We start from the raw sequence: 23545 nt of genomic DNA, 5'->3' as shown, positions 1-23545 counted from the left end.
ATTTACGAAAGTAGGATAGGTATTTTAGATTTTAAGATAATTCAGAATTACCAAGATCTGTCTAGATTCGTTGACCGTTACGCAAATCGGTTTTTCTCTCAAACCCCTCACTCTCTTGAGTTCAAACAAATTTTAGTTAAAATATAACACCAAGATTAAGATTTTTACATAAAATTGGGCTCAAGATTATTTTTCTGAAATTTTATAAAAATAGAGAAAGTGGACTGTTTTTCTGGTTCTGTGAGTAACAAACTTATAAAAATTGTTTAGGTGTTAAAGATACATATGTAGGCCCTACCAAAATTATCACATACTCTAGACATACCAAATATTGCACCATAAAAACAGATTTCGAGTTTATGGAGTTGTGATTGGAAAATAAATTCAAGAGAGGGAAATGATTTGCTGCTGGAAATTTAAGAAAGAAAATGAAGCATACCATTTCTTGATTAATACACACTTATACAAGAGTGTAGGCCTAGACTACAACATATATATACAAAGAGCATGTATTAGGAGGGGAAAAACAAGTGGTAAGAGAACTTGAGAGAAGAGGTGTTGTATGTTTACCTTTGTTGTACAAGACTCAACACAATTCTTCATTTTCTTCTTCTCTTCTCTCTCACACTCTCTCTCTCTCTTTTTTTCCAAGATCACTCTCTCTCACTCCTCTAGTGAATGGCTAAAAATGTATATAATAAGGGGGAGAAGTGTGCATATATATATATAGAGAAAAGATTGGGAAGGTTTCTTGGGGACTAAGTTCCCTAAGTGCAAATTGTCAAAGTTGCCATTATGGCCCTTTCATCCATTACATGGTCAACGACTTGGGCTCCAAGACATATATATATATATATATATATATAATATATTTGTATGAGATATTTGTATTTATAAACATTATATAATACAAGTACATTAATTAATAAAATATTACAATTAAGGGTTGGAATGAAATAAAATAAAAGTATATAGGGATCAAGTCTAAATTTATGAAACTTTGATATTTAGCATACAATATATTAGCCTTAGAAAATAATGAAAATAATAAATTTGGATCCTGTTAAATTAAAGCGCAAACAAAGGCGAGAAACCGAGCAAAAACGACGTTACCGGGAATTAAGATTTTAAAGCGATGAATCTATAATTATAGGGTCTAATAATTAATAATATGGTTTTAAAGGTGATTATTAATCTACCGGGATCGATTAGGGTTTACTTGAATTAATCCGCGATGCTTTCCGATTCTAGGGTTTAAAACGCAATTAAATAAAAATTCAAGGGCTTTATTGAAATAAACTGAAGGTTAGGGATTTAATGGTAATTAAAAAAATTAGGGTCTCTACAATGTCGTCGAGATATGGGAGCATGCTTTAGATGCGGTCAAGTTGGCCACTTGCTAAGAGATTGCCCAAAACTTATCAATCCTACAGCCAGCCCCTTTGGACTAGCCCCAAAACCCGCTACACCTGGAGGAATGAGGAAGGACCAAGAATGCCGAGGAAGAGCTTTTGCCTTGGTACCTAGAAACCCAGAACTTACCGAGAATGTTGTGTTAGGTACACTTTCTATCTATGGCCACTTAGCTCATATTCTCTTTAACTCTGGTTTAACTCATTCTTTTGTTACACCACACTTTGCTACCAAGTTGGCCTCAACACCCGAACCCTTAGGATATTTACTATCTATGTCTTTCTCTTCTGGTAATTCCACCATTGGTACAAACATGTACAAATCTTGTACTATATCCTTAAAAGGTGAAACTTTACATATAGACTTGATTCCCCTCTGCATTAGTACCTTTGATGTGATCGTAGGAATGGATTGGTTGGCTGCCAACCATGCCTCTATCGATTATGAAGTCAAAAAAGTCTCCCTTCGGTAACCAAACCAACTTGAACTTGTCTTTGATGGAACTGGAGTCTCTCTCCCTTCAGGTGTTTTATCCTTCATGACAATCCAACGGCTTCTAAGAAAGGGTTATTGTAATTGTATCTGTTATGTGATCGATACGTAACAAGAAACCCCCATACTTAATACTATCATTGTGGTTCGAGAATTCCCAGATGTATTTCTTGAAGACCTACCTGGTACCCCGGTTCACTGAGAAATCAAATTTACCATTGCAACTCAACCTGGTACACAACCAATCCAAAAGCCCCTTACTACATGTCCATGACAGAATTGAAAGAACTAAAAACCCAACTTTAGGAACTCTTGGACAATGGCTTCATCCGACCAAGTACCTCACCATGGGGAGCTCTAGTACTGTTTGTGAAAAAAAGGATGGCACGATGAGGCTATGCATCGATTACCGAGAGCTGAACAAAGTCACTATCACGCATCAATACCCTCTACCACGAATCGATGACTTGTTTGATCAACTTCAAGGCGCCCAAGTATTTTCGAAAATCGACTTGCATTTTGGCTATTATCAACTTAAAGTCAAAATGGAAAGTATCGAAAAAACTGCTTTCAAAACACGTTACGGACACTACGAGTTTCTTGTCATGCCATTTGGCATCACCAATGCTCTAGCGGCATTCATGGATCTCATAAATCGAGTGTTCAAACCCTATCTTGACAAATTCATCATTGTCTTCATTGATGACATTCTCATATACTATAAATTGCCAGAAGATCATGAACACCACTTGCGAAGAGTTCTACAGACACTACGTGATCACAAGCTTTATGTTAAGTTGAAGAAATGCGAATTCTGGATCATTAGTGTACACTTCCTCGGTCACGTCATTAATAAAGACGGCATCTCAGTTGACCCCCAAAAAGTTACAGCAATCATGGATTGGCCACGAGCTACTAACGTATCTGAGATTCGAAGCTTCTTGGGTCTAGCCGGTTACTACTGACGCTTCATACAAGATTTCTCGAAGATAGCATCACCCTTAACCCAACAAACTCAGAAGAACACACCTTTCGAATGGATGGACAAGCATGAACGTTGCTTCCAAGAATTGAAAAACAGACTTGTGACAGCTCCTATACTAGCACTTCCCGCAAAATGGGAAGGTCATTGCATATGCCTCACGTCAACTAAAGACCCACGAGAAGAACTACCCGACCCACAATCTGGAATTAGCCGCAGTAATCTTTGCCCTAAAAATCTGGCGTCATTATCTCTACGGAGTAACCTGTGAAATTTACACAGATCACAAGAGTCTCAAATATCTGTTTACACAGAAGGAACTGGATATTAGGCAACAACAATAGCTAGTATTTATGAAGAACTACGATATGGAGATCCATGACCATCCAGGCAAAGCTAACATAGTAGCAGACGCATTGAATCGAAAGATTACCAGAAGTTTGGCTTGTACCCTCGTTCCCCGCAAGATCAATAGACTGCTTGCCAACATAATCGTGGAACTCACGTTGATTAAAGAAATTAGAGCACGCCAATGCGAAGACAAACTTTTGAAGAAAAAGTACGAGGAGCAAAGAAGTACGCTCGATCTTGACTTTACGATGAGCAATGGGATGCTAAAATTTCATAATCGAATTTGTGCACCCGATCTTCCAGAACTTAAGAATAAGATATTGGTAGAAGCTCATAGCTTAAGGTTTACGATCCACCTTGGCAATACAAAGATGTATCAAGATCTGAAGGAATGCTTCTGGTGGACAAGAATGAAGAAAGACATAGCAAGTCACGTCTCCAATGCCTGCATTGTCAATGGGTTAAAGCATAACATCAGAGACCTGTAGGAATGTTGCAACTACTCCCTATTCTTGAATGGAAATGGGAGCACATTACTATAGACTTCGTCGTCGGGCTATCATAATCAGTCTTGAAGAATGATGCAATATAGGTTATCGTAGATCGATTGACGAAGTCGACGCATTTTCTGCCAATCAAAATCACGTACTCCCTTACTAAGTTCACCACTCTATATATTAAGGAAATCATTTGTTTACATGGTACCCCGGTTTTAATCGTGTCTGATAGAGGCCCCCGCTTCGTGTCTCACTTCTGAAACAAATTGCAAGAAGCTTTATGAACCGCTCTGAAGTTTAGCACGGCTTATCACCTTCAAACTAATGGGCAATCTGAAAGAACAATCTAGACTTTGGAAGATATGTTACGCGTGTGTGTGCTAGACCTCAAAGGTAATTAGGATGATCACCTACCTTTGGTGGAGTTCGCCTATAATAATAGCTATCATGCAAGCATTGGAATGGCACCATACGAGGCACTGTATGGAAGAAGATGTCGATCACCTCTGTGCTGGACGGAAGTTGGAGACAGGAAACTGATAGGTCCCGAAATCGTGCAAATTACAAGTGACAAAATTCAACTCATCCAACAGCGAATTCGCACTGACTAGAACCACCAGAAAAGTTATGCAGATACCTAGAGACAAGACTTAGAATTTCAAATAGGCGATCATGTGTTCCTAAAGATCTCACCAACAACAGGGGTTGTCCGATTTGGGAAGCGGGGAAAGTTAAACCCATGTTACATTGGGCCATTCGAGATATTGGAAAGGATTGGTCCTGTGGCATATCGCATAGCACTGCTACCTGAATTGTCCAATGATCACAATGTGTTCCACATTTCGATGCTTCGTTGATATCTTCAAGATCTAGAGCATGTTGTCGATTATGAGAACCTGGAAGTTCAAGGAGACCTCTCTTATGAATAATAACCTGTACAGATTCTCAATCATCGTGATTAGGTCCTTCGAAACAAAACTGTACCCCTTGTAAAAATTTTATGGAGAAATCATCGTGTCGAAAAAGCAATGTGGGAAACAGAGAGTCAAATGCGGACCAAGTATCTACACCTTTTCGAAAACTCAGGTACGACAAGTTTGAGGACAAACTTCTATTTAGGAGGGGAGAAATGTGACACCTCAACTGTTTAATTAATTTAATGAAAATAAAGAAATAAATATAAAAAAAATAAATGATAAATAAATATTTAACTATAATACGTACTAAAATATAACAATGTGATTAATATAATGTTTGGGGCTAGATCAAAACAATTATGAAATTATTGAAATCTTTGAGGTCAACGTGAAATTAAGGAAAAGATAAATAATGGTAGCACTTTTAGCTTAGCACACCTGTGCACAAAGGTGGCATCTCAAATTTAGGCCACCTAATGCAAGGATGATGATTCACCTTGGTAAAAGGTAAATCACCTCCTTGGATTCAAGTATAAAAAGGGGCCGAGTAATAACTTGGAAAAAACAAACAAAAACAAATCAATAAGTTAGTAAGTTTGAGGAGCCACGGAAATCCAAGAAAATAAGAAGAAAATAGGGGAATTGACCAGTAAATTCCATTTTGTGGACTTGTAATCTATAAGGTCCTGAATGTTTTCTTGGTGACTAGGTGGTCCCTTAATTTGTTTGTTGACAGTTTTGCCACTGCTAGTATTATTGATTGACATTTGGTGTAGGTTTGTATGGGAGAAGGTGAATGTGTGTTTGTGTCACGTTGATCGAAAAAGTACACTAATACATTTTTTAATTTAGTGAGTGTGTGACACTCACAGCATGGGACGTGGGTTGTGACGTGAACACAAGTAGTTAGAGATTTTTTTTTTTTTTTTTTTTTTTTGGGAACTAATTAATTTGACACAGTTTGACACGTTTCGGCTTTCCCACAGTTTGACCCTTTTTTTCCCCGATTGCCATTTGTGACGTTTCGACGTGAACCTAGCATTTGTGTGTCACGTTCTCTGTATCCCACTTCACAAATCGATAAGGTGTGGGAGTTGTGGCTGTTGGTGGCGGACTCCGAGCAGAAGCTTGACATCTTCAACAATGAATGTTGAGGTTCCTGCTGCAGTCGTTGTCGGTAGTGGAGTCCGCAGCATTGATCTCCAGCGGACCTCCCTATGGATCTCTACCATACATGCACCTATGGCAAATCTAATCAGAACCCAGATCTGAAATGGTGTTTTCAGATCATCGTCGTCTACCCAGATTTGAAGAAGTGGACATTAACATTAGAAAATTCAGTATTGATTAGTACAAAAATTGAAACCAATAGAGAGAGAGAGAGAGAGAGAGAGAGAATTTGAGATAATTCAGGTCCGAGCATAGCAGTGAGGGACGAATTAAACCAACCTGAAATCAATTCTTGTTTGAGAAAGGTGAAACCGCCGAGAAGAGGATTCGGAGCTACAAGAAGAAGAAAAAGAAGTAAGACTATTCAATGACACCGACTGAGAAAGAGAGTCCTGTAGTTACGTGTTTTATATAGAGACGATGAGAAGCGAGCCACATTAATAAAATACAAATTGCAGTTGCTCATGACTCTGCTTCTATAAATAGACTCTCCAATGAATAGAGAGAGAGAGAGAGAGAGAGAGAGAGAGAGAGAGAACACCGGTACCACATCTCACCTCACCAAGACAGTCGGAGCCGTGTGTGTATGTACACGTAGGTGTTTCGATCTTCTCCGACCGACGTGGTACACCGACCGCCTTGCCAGATTGATGACCATCGACGTGGTACGCCGACCTGCCGGATTGATGATCATCTTGTACCCATTGTTCACGTCGATCTGACGATGCCGAGTTACCAAACGTGGAACAGGGAACGTATCTCACAAAATATGCATTCCATCCCAATATACGCCTCTAAAGGAAAAACAAAAGAGGGCCAAATCCGTCCACACACACATCATATAAATTTAAAACGGGACTTGATTGTCCACAAAACATGTTAAATAGGACTTTTCAATGCAAGAGAATGAATATGGGACCAGATGGAGTAATGGATTGGTAAATAGGACTTTCTGATAATTTCCCCAAGAAAATAGTATGGGCAATATTAAGGTGAATTATATTATATGTTGAGTTATCATAATATATTTTACGTATATTTTGAGTTACCATAATTTATTTTACACAATTTATGTTTTATAAATTATATTAAAATTTTGATTACGTAAATTATTTTCTGACCTCTATTTACTTAAATGGAAACCCATGGATATGTTTGTTTAAATTTTAGAAAGTATTTGACAATGATCTTGTAAACAATTATTTTCTGTAAGTACCATCACGGGAATCTCATACCTTGGGGGACTTAAATAACCATTGACCTCTGTTTGGCCACTTTGTGGTCCTCTGTTTGTCATGAATCCATTGACCCCTGTTCTGATTGTTACTCCAGTGACCCTTGCTCTGTTCTGTTTTGTACCGTGGTTATGATTATTTGCTTATATGATTTGCACATTCTACTTCTGTTAATTAAAATTAGTTATGTATTTCAGTTACCAAACAAATTTTTGTTTAGCCTAATAATTATCCATGGATTTTGTTTGGACCCTTGTGCTCACTGTATAATATTTCTCACTCTGCTATGTTCTTATAGTTGTTATCCCTTTTCAGGTGATGAGATTTAACGGGATCAGGATTCGAAATGAACCGCAATGTTTATTTATTTATTTATTATTTTTACTATCTGTAATTATGATCAGACTCTTGTAATAACATGAAACCCAGCTGACTATTTTCTTTTTACTAAACATTTTGGTACCCATTTATTTTATTTTAATTTATTTAATTTATCCGCTTGCACTGCTGCTATTACTACTACTACTACTACCAAAAATATAGAATTATTTCATTTCTATTATCTTATTACAACACCAAACCTTTAAGTACCAAGTTTGGGTTGTGACATGATGAAATGGCATACTTACACCTATGACATAAGACTAGTGTTGACAAGCGAACTGAATGTATGTTGCATTTTTTTCATGTATCATTGACTTTCACTACTATTGAGGGTTGTTTGAGATGTCCTAAATAAGTGTAATTTTTGTTTTTTTAGACTAAAAAATTGAGGAAAAAAATATGGATGTTTGGGTTAATTTTTTGACTTTTTATGGAAAAATGTGTATTAAAAAATTGTATAAATTAGTGTGTAAGGAAAAATTAGGATTGGGAGTTGTGCAGCCATAATTTTTTACTTTTGATAAATAGTGATAACTTTTTAACTTTTTGGTCATTTTTGATTCACAAGACTAATAGTGAAATATTAATAATTCTATTAAATTAGTGTAGTATTCACTATCTAATTGGATTAATATCCCCATTACTAATAATTCTACAAATTTGTTGGATTAATTATCCATTGGATTAATAATTTCTAAACCAAAATATTAAAGCAAACATAGGATAATTGGGCCTACGGATTAATAATCTCAATCCTATGCTCTAATCCACCCAATCAAACATGCCCTTTGAATAATTTTTTAACTGTTTAACTTTTTTTCAACTTGTCAAACTTGGCCTAAATAAATATGAATACTATCATCTATATACAACCACATTTGTTCCGACCACGAAACCGACCGCTGGCTGCCTCAACAAAAAAGCGCACTGACAATGCCTTAATAAAAAGGAAAATGTCTCGTAGCTCAAAAAGGAAAATGTCTCGTTTTGGCCATTTTTATGTTGTTCTGTATTCGAAACGACGTCGTTTTGGCCATTTGAGCCACAAAATTTGAGCTACGTAGCATTGTCGTAATAAAAATCGGACTGACAAAAGGCGTGGATCGATTTCTGAAACTATGCAATTAAATACCGGAGGTCCTCAATTCAACAAGTTTTCGAAGGGCTCCTCTCTGGGATAGACACAATCCCGGACTTTGTGCTTCAGCTGGTCTACTTCATAAATTCTTTGCACTTTCTCATCTATATTTTGGGCTTATCCCCTGAAAAATGACATGACGAGTGTGTCATACTTTCAAACATCACAAGTAAAAAATTAATGGATGAACCTCAAATTCATAGTATAGATGTGAATGAGAAAAGTCATCTGGAGGTAGATTATTAACGGAAACGAGGGGATTTCAATAATTGGATATTCCTCTAAGGGGATCCCATGAAATGAGCAATAAAAAGCAAAGTGGATAATATTCCAAAAAGTTTCACAAACTTGAAAAGTTAAACACATAAATGCAGGCAATCAAAGCTATAATAAAAATAAAACTAAAAAACTATAAAAGCCAAAAGTTCAAAATGTCTCAATTCAATGAACTTTTCATGCTCTCATTTGTCCACTGGACAGGGAAAAGGGGTAGAAACTCACGTATGGACTCCGGATCGATACGTACAAAGAAACTTGCAGAAACTATCATATAGCAGAGGAGGAGCATTAGTCCCTTGAAGTAATTAGAAGTCCCCTCCTGCAAGCACAATGAAGAATGACTATTGAATAAACCATGAAAAATATGAGGCGTTCAAATGCTTCAGAAAAATGATATTGAAAAGAGAAAAGTTAGGAATCATAAAATTTTTTTACGAAAATGATCATGAAAGATTTATAATCTTTAGATTACCTTGGTTAGTGTGTGGTGCTTTATTCTAAGTGTAATCCAATGGTTACAAAACTTTTATGATTATTTTCATGAAAGGTTTTTTATGATACCTAGCATTGCTGTATTGAAAAATTATTCTTTACCTAAAATTATTTAAAATTAAATAGAAACTTTATCACAATTAAAAAGCAAAAAATAAATAAATAAACAAAAGAAAGGGCAGTAATGGAAAATAAGGAAAATATATCTTTGTCAATGGACAAACCTGCAGCATGAAGGCTACAACTACAACTGTCATGAAAAGAGTTGCTGTCTCAAAAAGTTGAAAATTTAAGTCCATAGGATGCCCTAAGAACCATCCATAAACCACACGAAACGGAATATGTGTGCGACATAATAAAAATAAAAAAAATAAAAAAAAGAGTTAAGAGGTAATTCACCCAAAGAACAAAAACATAAACACATTATTTGAATAATGAATTTAATATAATATGCATACATATCCAGAAAACCCATTGAAAGGATATGCAAGTTATATGGTATTAAAAGGTGTATTTCTTTATTAACAAATACATAGCATGGCATTGATGAAGCACTGGATGTAATTACAATGACAAAAATAGTTCTCAGCTAGACGGAACATTTCAGAATTTGTTATAAGCTACAAAGCTAAGCAAATCAAGAAGAAACCCAAGCCATGCCCATTTAACCAATTGTTAAGAATGCTTTATTGCTCCCAGTTTTTTCACGATGGAAACAGATGGTGCACTTCTATCAGCATCTACAGATACCGTTTGAGGATCATATTTTTTTAGTCAAAAAATTAAAAAGTCATTAAATGTTATCACATTATTCTTTTTATATATATATATATATATTTATAAAAAATCAAAAAAATCAACTAAAATATGAGAATAGACAATTCTCAAACTAGGTGTGTTATGAAATCAATACAATTGACAGATTCTTCAAAAAAAAAAAAAATAAACAAATAAAATAATTAATTAATTAATTTTGCATCACAACAAGTCTTGTTTGTGCATTTTAAACATAATTTTTTAAGTCTCACCAATTGATGACTTATTATCGGATGTGTAATATATGCTTTTCTATGAGGAAAAAAAAAAGTCTCTTAATAGTCTTCAAAACTTAAAAAAATAAAAAATAAAAAATAATAAAAAAAACATCTTGGTTATAGTTGTTACATAATAGTTTTAGATAGATTCATGTATAACTAATAAAAAAAAAAAAGTATTCTTTTTTTTTTTTATCAGCAAAAGTGAAACTTTATTAATGAAAAAAGATATACAAACGAAGGACTTACATCAATAAAGTAGGAAAGTGCAACAATCATCATAACTACACTCAAACAATCCCAACTAGGTTCGCACTGAAGAGGTAGCACAATCATATGCCAGTACTACACCCATGATTGGTGAGGATCCAATCAACCAGCCAATAGAAATAGCAGAATATACTCAAAGTAAAAATACCCCCAACCCAGCAAGTAAACACCCAAAGTAAACACCCCAAGCCTAATACTGCTCTTTAGCAGCAGTAGACAACTTGCAGGTAATCAGCAGTAGCAATGGAACTATCAAACTACTGGCATCAGCAACGTAACTTAACTGTCTCACCCAACTCTTCCAGATTATGCTGTTTTCCATTTAAACCACATTCATTTTTCAGTTGCCAGATTGAACAAAGCATTGAATTGGAAACAACCCTATATCCCTTTCAAAACTATAATCTCCACCCAACAAAACAACAACAGCTTCAAAACTCAACAACAACAACAGCAACCTAGCAGCAATGGCAAAGCCCACACTTCGACCTAGAAACAACCAACAACCAATACACCTATGGCAGCAAGCCAAACAGAATAGAAAAACAGAACACCCGTAGAAAAAGAACACAAATAGTAGCAAAAATTAAATAATAATAATAAAAAAAAAAACAGCAACAACCAAATACAGACAGTAGCCAAAAACAATAGCACACAGATCATTAACTGAGGGGAAAAAAAAAACCAGCAGCACCTTCACTGTATCAGTAGTGAATTTGCACCCAAAAAAAAAAAAAAAAAACCAGTAGCACCTCCACCATATCACAGGCAACTCAAGAGGACCCCAAACAATTTCTGACTTGATTAAAGTTGAAAAACAACATCATTAACTGAGAATGAGGTACCACTGATGTAAGATCTCAGCCATATTGCTACTCTCACCTTGATACATTCACACAGATCATTAAAATTGGGTTGAACCTCCTGGAAAACACACTCATTCCTATACCTCCCCACAAACCACAATATTGCTGCAGGTAAAGCCCTTCAAACCTGATTAACTTTCTTCTTAAACTTCCAACCCAACCACCAAAGTAATAGCCCTTCAATGGAACTAGGCATAGCCCATTGAAAACCCCACCATAGAGCAATAGCAGACCATATTTGCCAAACAAAAGGACAATGAAACAAAATATGGCCAATTCATTTAATTGCCTCATGACAAAAAATGCAATTTAGAACATCAACACCCTCCAAGATGCCAAACCTGTGAAGCAGTTCTTTTGTTTTCAATCTCCCTCTCCAAGCTAACCAAGAGAAAAATTTAGCTTTTGGTGGTGAGAAGTTATTCCAAATTAGGTCAACTGGTCTCTAAATGGGGCCATCATTTACCAAACCCCCTGTCTGTGTAGACTTCCAAACCAAACAATCAACTGAGTCACTTCGTAGAATAGGGCCATCCCCCAAAACAGTGGTTAATCTGACCAACTCATCTTCTTCCCAAGCCCGAAGTGCTCTTCTGAAATTGAAGGCCCACCCAGATTGATTAGATCTTCTAGCTATTTGCAGACTCAAGGATAGCTCTTTGTCTTCCACCAACTGGAACAATCTTGGAAATTGACTTGAGAGATTTGTTGAACCCAAAAAAGGATCTCTCCAGAAACTAACTCTATCTCCATTCCCTATTAAAATTTCCATATTATCCTTGTAAAAATGAAACAATCTGCCATTCCTTTGAACCACAGATAATATATCTTCCCATATCTTCAATGTAGAGCCATTAGCAGCCAAAACAGGGAACCACATTCCCCCCTATAGAACCATACTTCTCACAAATAACCAACTTCCACAGAACATCATCCTCTTGGCCATACCTTTGCCACCACTTTTATAGCAAACTGTCATTGGCTAACCTAATATTCTTGATCCCCAGACCCCCTTGTTTTGTACTCCTACAAACCTCAGACCAATTTACTAGATGGAGCTTCCTATTATGCTCTAAATCTCCCCATAAAAATGATGCTTGAATCATATCAATCTCTTTTGCAACACCCTCTGGCATTTTAAAAAAAGACATATAATATACAGGTAAAGTAGACAACATAGACTTTATAAGTGTAACTCTACCTGCAAAAGATAAAACTCTTCCCTTCCACCCAGATAACTTCTTCTTGAATTTCTCCACAACTAGTCTACCTCCTATTAGAACTGGCCCCCAATGGGAGCCCTAGATACTTCAATGGTAACTTTTGACTTGAACAATTTAATTTTGCAGCAAACTCTTCAACCACCACATCTGCCACTTCCACTCCACACACAACACTTTTATAAAAATTAATCCTTAGACCTGAGATTACTTTAAAACACCTAAGGATTCTTTTGATAGCCATAATTTCCGACCATTGTGCCTCACAGAAAATCACTGTATCATCAGCAAATTGCAAATGAGATATAATCAAACCATTGCCTCCTACTGATACACCTTTAAAAAGACCCAATGCCTTAGCTCTTGATATGAATAAATTTAGTCCCTCCGCAACAACATTAGACAAGAACGAAGATAATGAATCACCTTGCCTTAAACTTTTTTGAGTGCAGAACTCAAGTGATGGTAACCCATTGATAGGAACTGAAACTCTTCCAGAAGAAATGCAGACCTTCTTCCATTTGGTCCAAGTAGATCCAAACCCAATATTCTCCAACATATGAATGAGAAAGTTCCAATTTACAGTGTCATAAGCTTTTTCAAATTCGAGCTTTAGAATTAGCCCTTTTCTATTGGACTTCTTCTACCAGTCCACAACCTCATTTGCTATAAGAACTCCATCCATAATACTCCTCCCACTCAAGAATGTTGATTAAACTCTATCAATAACGCTTGGCAATACTACTTTCATCCTTCAAGCTAGCACTTTAGACAACACTTTATAAATGGAACAGATAAGACTGATAGGTCTAAAGTCTTTAATTGATTCAGGACTATCAACTTTGGGGACTAGGGTCACAAAGGAGCAATTAATTCCATTTCCCAACACACCATTATCATGGAACTCTTTCATGAACTCCATGATATCACCGTTCATAAACTTCCAGCCCTTTTGAATGCAAGTCATATTAAACCTATTTGGACATGGTGCCTTATTTCCATCGCATTCCTTGATTGAAGCCCACACCTCTACTTCTGAGAAATCCTTCACCAAACAGTTCTGAAGCTGATGTTGATCAATGCATCTAAACTCACCCCCTAGACTTGGCTTACTTTTCCAACCTTCTGTGAACAATTCTTTAAAGTAAGCCCACACTGCCTTTTTCATCTCCACAGGATCCTCATATAAAATACGATTAATCTTTATTGAATCAATGAGATTCCTACTTTGCCTTCTGGATGCCATTATGTGAAAGTACTTGGTATTTTTATCCTCTTTTAAGGCCCAATTCAATCTCGATTTTTGCAACCATATCCACTCTCTCATTTTCCTAAGCTTCCATACTTCATCTCTGACTTCAATTCGTTTCCAAACTTCAGCTTCTAAAAGATCTCTTTCTTCCGTAGTTAAGTCCCAAAAATGTAACTCTGCTTCAGTTGCTTTGAGCTTGGACTCCACATTACCGAATACCTCTACATTCCAAATCCTCAATGCCTATTTAGTAATCTCGGCTTTACCATTAGTCTGAATCCAGCCCATCCCACCACTTGTGAACCATCCCAAACCTTTTTAAGTTCTTTGTTAAAGCTGGGATGTAACACCCAAGCATTCAAAAATTTGAATGGCTTTGGATCCCAATCCCTCTCATCTTCCTTCAATAAGAGTGGGCAGTGATCAGAAAACGTTTTGGGAAGGCCCCATAACTTAAAGCTAAACCATTCAAACCACTCCAGATTTAAAAGAAATCTATCAATTCTACTCCAACATACTCCTGACTGCGAATTACTTCAGGTATATTTCCTACCACACATAGGAACATTAACCAATTGAAGATTATTCAAAAACTCATTGACCTCCTACATCCCCCTATCACTTCTCACATATCCTTTCCTTTCCCCTATACTTCTGATTTCATTGAAATCTCCCCCTAAACACCACGGTTGTGGAAAGGATACTTTTAAATTGGCTAGGACCACCCAAAGATGACTTCAATCTCTACTATAATTAGGGGCGTAGACATTGCCTATGACACAATCAAGCCCATGGAAAACCAAACCTGATAGCAAAATGAAGTTCCTGGAACCACAACAATCCTTAAGCCGAAAAACATCAGGCTTCCACAAGCACAACAAGCCCTCTACACTTCCTTCTGCATCAACCCCTACATAGCCCAGATCATCTTTTGGCCAAAGAGATCTAACAAAAATTTCATCAAAACTTGGCTTCTTCGTTTCTCGAATTAAAACCATATCCACCCTTTTTCCTTTATAAAATTTCTGAGACTCCTTTTCTCAGGCTTACCCAAGCCTCTAACTTTCCATGGTAGCACTTTCATTGTAAAAACTTCTGACTCCTAAATCTCCTCAGGTGCAAAACTTAAGCACCACCATCAATCCCCTTTTTGGCTAATCTTTCCTCATCTTGATGCTCCATCTCCATGATTTTGCAAATAACACTTTCTTCATTATCCCCAAAATCAAAACCCAGATCTTTCCCCATTTGAACAGTTGCTTTAGATTCATTTCGGCTCAAAATCTGTCTATACGCCCCATTGCTGACTGACATGGAAGAAGAAATCGCAGAAGTTGCCCCTCTAAATATTACTCCTCTTTGAAATCCTTTGCAAAACTATGCATTGCCTCTTAATTTCTTTTTCCTTCTTGAACTTGACCCCTTTCTTTTACTGGTAGAAGCTTGGTCAACTTTATGTCCTTTTTCTCTTCTTGCCAAAAATAGTTGCTCCCCATGTGAAACAACATAAGCCACAAAACCATTCTTCTCTTCCCTATATCTCTGTTTTTGACGGGTAAATGCTTAGAAACTGGCATATTATAACCATCCATAACTTTCTTACCATTATCAGATCTAATAAGAATTTGCTGGTCAAAACCTACACTACAAGAAATGTCGCTTTTGGCTACCAAAATATTGGTCGCCAAAAGTCCAAAATTTGGTCGCCGAAACCATTTAGCGACCAAAATTTTTTGTCGCTAAGCTCGTCGCCTTTACCCTGTCGGCGATAGTATTGGCGACTAAAATTTATTTAGTCGCCGAAAGTGTACACATTTGGCTACTAATCTTAGTTTAGTCGGCAAAAGGTATGTTTCCGCCACTAAAGTATTAGTCGCCGAATGTGACTTTTGGCTACTAACATTCGTTTGGTCGGCGAATGTGTCACTTTTTGCTACGAAAGAATTAGTCACTAAAAGTTAACATTTGGCTACAAATCCATACTTAGTCGGCAATAGTGACATTTCGGCTACTAATTTTTTAGTCACTAAAAGTTCTACATGAAAATTTTAACCAACTATTCCTTACTTTTTGCTACCAAATGTTTTAGTCGCCAAATGTTTTTGCTACTAAATTATTAGTAGCCAAAAAATTCCAACTATGTATTTGGCTACCAAAATATTTGGTGGCCAAATATTTTCTGTTTTTTTTTTATTATTTTCCAAAAAAATTCTAAACAACCTACATCCATGTTTAATACAACCTGTACGTACATAACCCAGGATTCAATATAACCCATCAACGCTAAATATATTATCAAGCATTCAACAACGTGCACACATTCTAGTTCCAACCATCCAAAACATTAAAAATAAACGTCCAATTCTATATATAATACAAATTCCATACGAACCAAATCTAATCCAATGTCAATAATTTCATTTCATACATAATACAGGACTAACCAAATTAATTTCCAAAAAGGACATATGTACCACATGTCCTAACTTAAACTTGTTTGTCAGAATCTGTCTTTTACATACATATTTTAAGCAGATTATATGAAGGCTTATAAATACTAGACTAGGCACAAGTGCAAAAAAATAGTGAATGTTTCGATTTCTCTCAGCATTATCAAACCAAAGAATCTTTTTGAATCATGGCAGCGCAGCCATCATTGTCCGTTTTGCAGCCTCACGCTTCATCTCTGCTGCTTTGCCACTGCCACGGAAGTACATGTAAACATCCTGCATAATATAAATAAAATGAAAAACTAATAAGATTAATACCAAGTGAAGCTAGTTCCACTAAATAAAAATGGACATTTGCACTCCCCAGTTTGACATCCACTAAATTAGCCTATCTCTATGCATAAAAATAGTAAACAGGTTCAACATCCACTAAATTAGTCTGATAAAGTCAACTTACCCCAGTTTGAGGGGTTTAATGAATGAAGAGCATTACAACAACAACAACCCACAAAAATCATAAATAAAAATGGAGATTTATATATAGGTGGGTGAAGAGGAAAAAAATAACTAACATATGAGAAACAAGCAACATTTGCACTCCCATAATATTCAAGCTGGTAATGATGAACATAGTAAAGGCCAGAAATATTCTATTTAGAAGGCAAACAATTTAGCATTTGCAGTTTGCTTCCTAAGGTAAGACAGAATCACATTAAAAGAATTGAACAAGCTTCAAGAAATTTTGTAATTGAAACCAAGTGTATTTGGATTTACGTCACATTGGGACTGATAATGATGTAAATGATAGCTAACTCTCATGCTTGTAGTTTTGTCTCCTTTTTGACTTCACTGGCAATATGGACACCAACCCAACCTCACCTCTTGTTTTGTATAGTTAAAAATGATAATATATATATATATATATATACTAGCGTATGCCCGTGCCTAAAGGCACAACGTAAATAATATTAAGATTAAAATACAGTGGTAATTTATTTTGATGATATAATTTGTGGATTAAATTTTATAATAACTAATCATCCTTAAATTTTAAAAATTTGTAATTATATCAAGTGATATCAAGGGCAACAGTGATATCAAATTTTTTTGTAACTAATTATATCAAGTGATTATATCAAGTGATATCAAAATTTGTAACTAATCAAGTGATTATATCAAGTGATATCTTTCTTGTTATTTCATCTTTCTTCTTTATTTCTTCAAATACCAAAACAAAAAATATTTTTAGTATTACTTCTTTAAATAAGCATGCACACAAATGAGCACGTACTTCCGATCATCATCTTTGGACTCTAGTTCTTTAATCCACATGCTCTTACAAAAATTTTATCCTGGCTCTCTCTTACAAAAATTTAGTGGTTTTCCACATTTAGTTGTTATGATTTAGGCGGCAGTTTTTTTTTCTTGGAGCAACAACTGCTGTTCAATAATAATTTAAGGATGAATAATAATTTAAGGATGATTGCCTCAAGTTTGGTTTATGAGACTGGAGATACTTTTTTCATGATTATTTTGGTTAAATCACATTATCAATAACATGTATGGTGTTGCTGAAGGTGAAGTATTATTTCCCATTTTTGATATAACAGGAGGTACAAAAACTACACCTACCAGATTGGAGGCAGAAATTGTGTGCTTTTACAAATGACTACACCATGATTTATAGTAGCAGAAGCAAAACAATTCCAAACCAATATGAAAGACTCATATAATTTTGATGCCCATATAATTTTGCTAAAATCAGATTTGATAACAAAAACTTAAAGCAAGATTTTTTGATGCAAAACAAATTTGATCGATGCAGTGCTATATCATGTGTAAAGCAGCTTAGACCTATAATTCTCTCCTATATTTTTCTCTAATATTACTGTTTCATATGCCCGGATAAATAAGACTATGCACAAGAAGGTACAGTTTCAGCTTGCCAAGCTTCTATGCTGCAGAACTTACATTATTAGATGCACAGAGTTGACCGAGCAATGAAGGCAAATCCTTGTGAACAGGGGCACCCTTTATCATCTTCACTTCACAGTTTCCACCCGATCCGGGTGGGGCTTGGATTTTCCCATCAATTGACAATTCTGGGAAGCCCCAATCTTTAGTTGGGTTGGAGGAATCATAAGTTGACAAGGAGGCCAAGTATTTTGCACTAGGACTCCTCAACTTATACACCTGCCCTGAAAAAAGCAAATTTAAGTCATATCAATTATAGTCATTAACACCAAATTAGGGGAGAGAAGTGAAACAGTGCAAATTGAGAAGAATCAAAATGACTTAAAATTTAAAAATAGAAGTGACAGTAGAACATATTAGGGGGAAAAAAATTATTATATCAAAAGCACTCAAAAACGCAACCAGATTCTTGTCTAAAAAGCTTCAAAGAGATTAGAATTTGACATCATAAAGAAGCTTCACAATGTAGCATTTTCTACATGAAGAATATGTAAGCTACAATTCACACTACTATATTCTGCTGTTTAACCAGATTATCACTTGGTGGTAACAATGAAAATATGAAAAATGATGTCAATAAAGTAACCAATTAACAAGAAATGCAAAGAATTCTCCATCCTATTCTGAAGTATGTGGCTATGGAAACAAAATACACACTTCACATATTTTGAAGTACATAGTATAAAATTTTCATATGTGACTCAATCCAAGAAATCCAAGCAGTATATTATGAAGTACACAGTATATAATCTTAGAATGTAAAAAAAAAAAAAAAAGAATTGATTGAATAATGGTTCCACCATACATGTACATTTATTTTTCCATTGCATGCTGGGTCTTTAAAAGCTCAGGTTTTCATGAATCCTGGTAACAGAAAGATTACAGAGTACAACTGCCCATCTAATAAAGAAATTAAAATATCAGACCCAAACAAGTACATGTACTTAGAGTTAGTACCTGAACTACCAATGATGTTAGAGGCAAAGGAGAATCAGCAGAAGGTCTCACAGCAAATGCTTGAGCCATCCTCTCAAATTCACTGTTTACTAACTCATCATCAAAGTGCAATGTGCAATGTGGAAACATTTTGGCAGTTCGTAGGTTCTTCAACAGCTGTCACACCCTCCCTGAAATAAATAATTCTTCTTTATGATAAACAAGAGAAAAATGTAAAGAAGTGAATCCCAAAAGGTAAATTCAATAACTACCTGAAGTTCCCAAGCATAAACCCCACAGTTGGTTTTCCCTGTACAGAATATCCAACTGAAAATTCACACTTGTTACGGTATCCATTTACCATGGTGATTCGACTATACCCTCTAGTTTGCATGGAAGACCCCCTGCTCCAAAATACAATCAGAGGATAGCATCTGAAACTATAATAAAAATAAAGAGCACAGTTTGCATCTCCATAGAGCAATGAAGAGTGTTCCAATCACATGAGCTCAATGCATAATTCTTCCCCAAAATGTGCTATCAATTAGTGTTTACCAAGAGCATTTGAATTTGGTGCTATCAATTTGTTTTGCTATTATAGCTTTATATATACATACATACATATATATATATATATATATATTTACAGTAAAGTAGACTTTGCTAAACTATGTAAGCAAATTTTAGTAATTTTAGTCAAGCAAACTTTAGTTTTCAGTGAACGAAAATATAGAGAGAGCCTCATCTTGAGAGTTTGCTTAGGGCCCCAAAAAGTTCACAGTCTGCCCTGATTTTGAGCTAAGAGGAGCACGAAAACATATATAAACAAACACATACACTAAAAGATTATACCCGGAGGACATTGAATCCTTAATTTCCATAAATAAAATACGCCACTGGACCGTAATGATAAAAAACTGCACACTATAAATGCACTCACATGTAAATAACTAAACTGCAATCGGAATCAAATTGATAAGGAAATTCTATAAACTAAAACGAGCTCATCATGGAAACTTTCACAACAAATTTCAAGTATTTTGGAGCTGACCCAGGTGATCATTTCAACCCATTAACAAAACACAAACGATTACGTAGAGTAATTTCAAGAAAACAACAAATTATGCCTCCAAGTTACAAAGACATATATATATATATATATACGTTTATAGAATTCCCAATATATATAATCAAGAAAACATCCATTTATACCTCCGACGTGAATCTGTGGTGACTCGGCAAAGATCATCGATGGAGGAGGAAGAAGGCAAAATTCCCAAATCTATACGCCACTGGACCCCTCTGAGCAAGGGGCGTCCGAGCTCGCCAGTGTCAAGAACAGAGCTGCAAATGGAAGACGAAAACCCTAGAGGCTGAAATTAGGGGAAGAGAGACTGAAAGATAGAGAGAGGGCAAAATAGAGAGAGGACATACCTGCCGTACCCGACGACGATGGAGACAAAGGCGAGAGAGAGAGCTGGAGGAGGGCAGAGGCGTGAGAGAGTGAGAAAGAGAGAGAAAGAGAGAGAGTCAAAGAGTGAGAGACAGAAAAACGAAATCTGAAATCTGAAGCCAATGAAATCGGAAATCTTAAACCTTTCTTTCCCGACCAATCTTTGTAGTCGCCAATGAAATTTCCCTCCGAAGTTTCCCTCCGAAGTCTGAAGCACAATTTTAAAATTTTGTAATTATAATCGCCGACTAAGATTTAGTCGGTAAAAAATATATTAAAAATATATATTAAAAGTAACAAAAAAAAATTTAAATAAAAGTAACAAATATATTAAAATTATATTTAAATAAAAATATAAGTAATAAAATTAAAAATTAAAAATATTAAATTATCTTAAATATTTGCCCTAATATTTTTTTTACTAAAAAATATAATAATATATTTTATAAATTTTATAAATTTACTCATAAGTCATGAGTGAATTTTTTTTACACACTTAGCCCTCATTTTGATAATGAAATTTTTTTCAAACTTTTTAAATATATGTTTTGTGTTTGTGAAATGATTATTTCATTAGTACTGGTAATAATATTGAAAAATTTATTAAAATGATAAATAATTGGGATATTTTGTCTTTTATTTGTGAATTTTGATTTATTCTTAATTTATTAGTGTTATTGAAATATGATGATGTAAAAAGTATAAATAGTTTAATTGTACTTTTTAAAAATAATAAATTTAATATTAAAAATTAAATTCATCAGACTGACCTGTAACTATGCCTTTAAATTTTTGCAATGTAAAATTATCGACAAACAGACAATAACAAGTTGCCCATTTTAGCATACCTTTCGCGTGAGGGTGGTGGCAGCTGCAAGGCAAGCATGCACAGAGTAAGTGGGTCTTCAATAGATGGCTTTGATTGCCTACCAAAATCTTATAAATCGTACGCTAAAGATAATAGAAATTAAAATCAATGTGAAAATTGATTCATTTTGGCCAGCTTCATTTACCTGTATAAAATAAAATAATAGATCTTCAAAGTTCAAACACAGTAAAGACTAAGTAATTGAATTTCATTTAGCACCCTTTGAACTTTTTTAAATAAAATATGGCAAGTTCCAATTTCTTGTATAAAAATACAGTTAAAAAATTTCCAAATTTTGGATTTTATTTAGGTTTGCCCAAGACATAAAATGTAATTGATACAGCAATAAAAAGTTCATAAGCAAAAACCATCCGCTGATCTCGTTCAGGATCAACCTCTGGATTTTGTAATTGATACAGCAATAAAAAGTTCATAAGCAAAAACCCTTTGGATTTTATTTAGGTTTTCCCTGTATTTTATAATTTTTTTATTTTCATTCGGCTACCAAACTATTTAGTACCCAAAAGTAGTCCTTTGGCGACTAAAACGTAATTTAGTCGGTGAATCCCTTGTTTTTGGCGACTAAAATTTTGGTCGCCATAGGTATTTTATAATTTTTTTATTTTCATTCGGCTACCAAACTATTTAGTAGCCAAAAGTAGTCCTTTGGCGACTAAAACGTAATTTAGTCGGTGAATCCCTTGTTTTTGGCGACTAAAATTTTGGTCGCCAAAGGTATTTTATAATTTTTTTATTTTCATTTGGCTACCAAACTATTTAGTAGCCAAAAGTAGGTCTTTGGCGACTAAAAATTCGTTTAGTCGCGAATTGTGATATGTTTAGCTACTAAACAATTTTTTAGTCACCAATTGTATTTTTTTTAGCTACTAAATTTTTTTTAGTCGCCAATAATCAATATTCCCCTACTAAAAAAAATTAGTAGCTAAAAGGTTGACTTTTGCCGACTAAAATTAATTTTGGTAGCCAATTCCCACACTTTTGGCGACTAAATTTGTTTTGGTAGCCAAAAATGGTCGGCAAAAATGTGTTTTCTTGTAGTGCTAGGTTGTCATGGGCCTAAAAAAGAACATTTGATTGGGCTTCCACCTCAGGGTTAAGCAGAGACAATAAAGCAAGTGGGCTAGGGTTCTCCACATTCTGTCTTCCCAAACCCAACTCCGAACCATCACAAAGCCCTTCATATTGGGCCTGACTTAAAACCACCTCCAAGTTAATAGTAGGCCTAGCAATACCATTATCGCTAAGTCTTCTCATCAAGCAAAAAGGCCCAAGATTCACAACAGCTCTACAGTTTTCACTACTTTACTCTATACTGAATTGCTTTGCATGCTTGTCTTGGAACAATTGAGGTAGTGAGAGAATTACAGCTATCATTATGCATTAACCCCGTCTTCTCCATGTCAACCCATTGATTCTCTGCCACCTCACCTTTAACGTCCAAGTCATCATTACGGACAACCTTGTCAGCATCATCTTCCTCTTTGCCCAACTGTTTGAATACAGAGCTCTGATCAACTCTCACATGGCTACCATCGTTCACCCATGACTTACCTCCATTTATAAACTCTTCAGAGTGATACCCATGGCTCTGTTGCATACACTCCACCACTCTTGTTGGATACGAGATACCCTTGCTCTCCATGATAACCGTATTATCTATACATTCCACCTGTGATGTAATAATTTCCACCTTACCACATTTCAGTGATTCCATACTTAACGTTTCATCATGAATGCCCACCACTTCACCCCACATCTCTCCAATCTTTGTAAAGTTTTTAGAGTTCCACAGATTTGGTGGAACTCCATAACAAAACAACCATATCAATATTTCACTTTCGACTATCATCC

At 35.4% G+C, this 23545-nt stretch overlaps 3 protein-coding genes across 3 annotated transcripts; 1 reads left to right on the top strand and 2 right to left on the bottom strand.

Annotated features, from left to right (window-relative positions):
• Positions 1-3255: 3255 nt before the first annotated feature.
• LOC145798253 (uncharacterized) lies at positions 3256-3726 on the top strand. Its single transcript, XM_082885761.1, has one exon. It carries the CDS (start codon positions 3256-3258, stop codon positions 3724-3726), a length of 471 nt encoding a protein of 156 aa, XP_082741887.1.
• An 8239-nt stretch (positions 3727-11965) lies between these two features.
• LOC145798252 (uncharacterized) lies at positions 11966-13299 on the bottom strand. Its single transcript, XM_082885760.1, has 3 exons — positions 12804-13299; positions 12555-12649; positions 11966-12406 (listed from the first exon to the last, which is right to left on the bottom strand). The coding sequence occupies exons 1-3, from the start codon at positions 13297-13299 to the stop codon at positions 11966-11968; spliced, it is 1032 nt and encodes a 343-aa protein (XP_082741886.1).
• A 195-nt stretch (positions 13300-13494) lies between these two features.
• Positions 13495-14990, bottom strand: LOC145798251 (uncharacterized). The gene is made up of 4 exons (XM_082885759.1): positions 14798-14990; positions 14511-14541; positions 14307-14451; positions 13495-14235 (listed from the first exon to the last, which is right to left on the bottom strand). Exons 1-4 carry the CDS (start codon positions 14988-14990, stop codon positions 13495-13497), a joined length of 1110 nt encoding a protein of 369 aa, XP_082741885.1.
• Positions 14991-23545: the final 8555 nt, after the last annotated feature.

The sequence above is a fragment of the Camellia sinensis genome, chromosome 8, assembly GCF_055761805.1.
Source record: "Camellia sinensis isolate YWXY chromosome 8, ASM5576180v1, whole genome shotgun sequence".
Lineage (NCBI taxonomy): Eukaryota > Viridiplantae > Streptophyta > Magnoliopsida > Ericales > Theaceae > Camellia > Camellia sinensis.
The sequence above is the reverse complement of the archived record's forward strand: the minus strand, read 5'-3'. Positions and strand labels throughout refer to the sequence as shown.